This window comes from Phaethon lepturus, unplaced genomic scaffold (genome assembly GCF_000687285.1).
Source record: "Phaethon lepturus isolate BGI_N335 unplaced genomic scaffold, ASM68728v1 scaffold10108, whole genome shotgun sequence".
Lineage (NCBI taxonomy): Eukaryota > Metazoa > Chordata > Aves > Phaethontiformes > Phaethontidae > Phaethon > Phaethon lepturus.
Genome location: NW_010558270.1, coordinates 19529 through 21422, shown reverse-complemented (window position 1 = coordinate 21422; position 1894 = coordinate 19529). Strand labels below are relative to the sequence as shown.

At 61.4% G+C, this 1894-nt stretch overlaps 1 protein-coding gene across 1 annotated transcript in view; it reads left to right on the top strand.

Annotated features, from left to right (window-relative positions):
* Positions 1-6: 6 nt before the first annotated feature.
* Positions 7-1894, top strand: part of CDC42EP1 (CDC42 effector protein (Rho GTPase binding) 1) — a gene marked incomplete at its 5' end in the record, with an annotated part of 2198 nt that continues 310 nt past the window's right edge. The window contains 2 exon segments of the mRNA XM_010293002.1: positions 7-397; positions 1433-1894. The exon segment at positions 1433-1894 is cut by the window's right edge and continues 24 nt beyond it. Coding sequence (XP_010291304.1) covers positions 7-397; positions 1433-1894 — 853 coding nt within the window.

Genomic DNA, 1894 nt, shown 5'->3' with positions numbered 1-1894 from the left:
CACGGTAGGCGGCGGCTGAAGTCGGAGTTGACACCAGACATGATCAGCCCGCCACTGGGGGACTTTCGGCACACCATGCATGTGGGGCGTGGTGGGGACGTCTTCGGGGACACCTCTTTCCTCAGCAACCATGGTGGGACTGACACAGCCAAAGCCAACAACTTCTTTGCCCGGACGCTGCGGCACGTCCGCCGGACGCCACTGAGGAGCCGGGGTGGTGGGAGCCAAGCGGGGGCATCACCCGCCCCCCCAGCCGTCTCGCCCATCATCAAGAATGCCGTCTCACTGCCGCAGCTCAATGAGGGGACGTACGATGGCGGCGGCGGCCGGGGCTTGACCAGCAAGTTCTCCTTCAAAAGTGCCTCCAACAGCTTCTCCAAAACACACCAGGCCTACGGTGAGTGACACGCAGGGCAGAGGCTGATACACTGTGTATCCTCTGCAGCCCTTCTCCATCACTCCATGCCTGAGTTTCCTCACTGAGGGACTTTAAGCTCTCAGCAGAGACAGGACATTTAAGAGTCCCCAGTCCTGGTAATCCCTGCAAGGAGATAACCCTAACCTTGCTTTCAACCGCGATCCTTGCTCCTGCCCTTGGAAGGTCTCCTCCCAGGGTGTCCCCCAAAGTGGAGCATGGATGGTTTCTCCTCCTTCTCCCTCCCCCATAGCCCCACAAAGCTGGAAGCCTGTGTGGAGTAGTTGTAAGGGGGTTCCCCTCATCTCTCCCCAGCCCTACGACTTCCCCATGAGCTTCCTTCCCGAGGAAGCCAAGAGGGTGCTGGGACAGCAGGGCAATACCCACACCAAGGATGCAGGGTCAAGGGGACTCACTTCCACACAGATACTGTAACCTTGTCCCTAGCTGTGCCAACCCCTCCATCTCCATGTGCTCCTCAAGGGACTCAATCCCCCCCTTCCCCATTGTGCCCACATCCTTCACTGCCAGACAGGGTCCAGGAGGGACCTTTGGGGAAGAGTTGTGGAAAGGATGGAACGGGACAGCTGGGTGGCTCTTCTGCAGCCTCACAGCACTGGGCTGTAGCTCAGCTTTTGCCCAGGGAGGGAGGTCTGGAGCAGAGGGTCTCGGGGTGGGGAGGATGTGGGGGGTCTGCAGCAGCCGGGGAGGTGGCTGGGCTCAGAGGGAAAGGCAAGCTGAGGCAATGCTGCCATCTCCTGGTCCCACCTGCCTGGCTCAGACCTCGCTGGCATCTTACCAAGCCCAGAGCCTACCTGGAGACCCTCCACTGTAACTCTGGGCTTTGGAGATGTCCACAGAGACACTGGCCTGTCCTTTAGAGGTCAGCACCGATGGGAGTGTAACCTGTGCCACTTCGGTGGCAGTGTCCCTTGTGCCCCGCAGATGTCCCCTCACAGGCAGGCTTCCTTCCATCTAGCCATCCCCCCCTCACCAGCCATCTCTTCTGCCTTGCAGGCCTGGAGTCCGGGTTTTGCACCATCCCTCGCGTCCCTCGCTTGGAAAAGGCCCAAGAGAGCCCCTTCCCTGGGGAAGAAGAGCTGAAGCGCTCAGACTCCCTGCTCTCCTTCCGCCTGGACCTGGGGCCCTCCCTGATGAGCGAGCTCCTCCAGGTGATGAGCTTCTCTGAAACCAACGGGAGTGAGGTGGGAGAAAATGGCCCAGACCTCCTGCATGGTGAGGGGACCAAGGACGGGGTCCATCCGCCATCGGGTGCATCCCACAGAGAGGACAAGGCAACATCCAGCTTCTGGGACCGCTCCGGGCAGAGCAGCCTGTCGGGGGCCAGCTCGCTGCCAGGACTGTCAGTCCATGCCAATGGAGAGGCACACGCCATCGAGGGCGCTGGAGAGGACCCTGCCTGGGCTTCTGGGCCGGGGGCAGCACCTGGAGGGAGCCCGTGGCAGGGGGGCACGGACG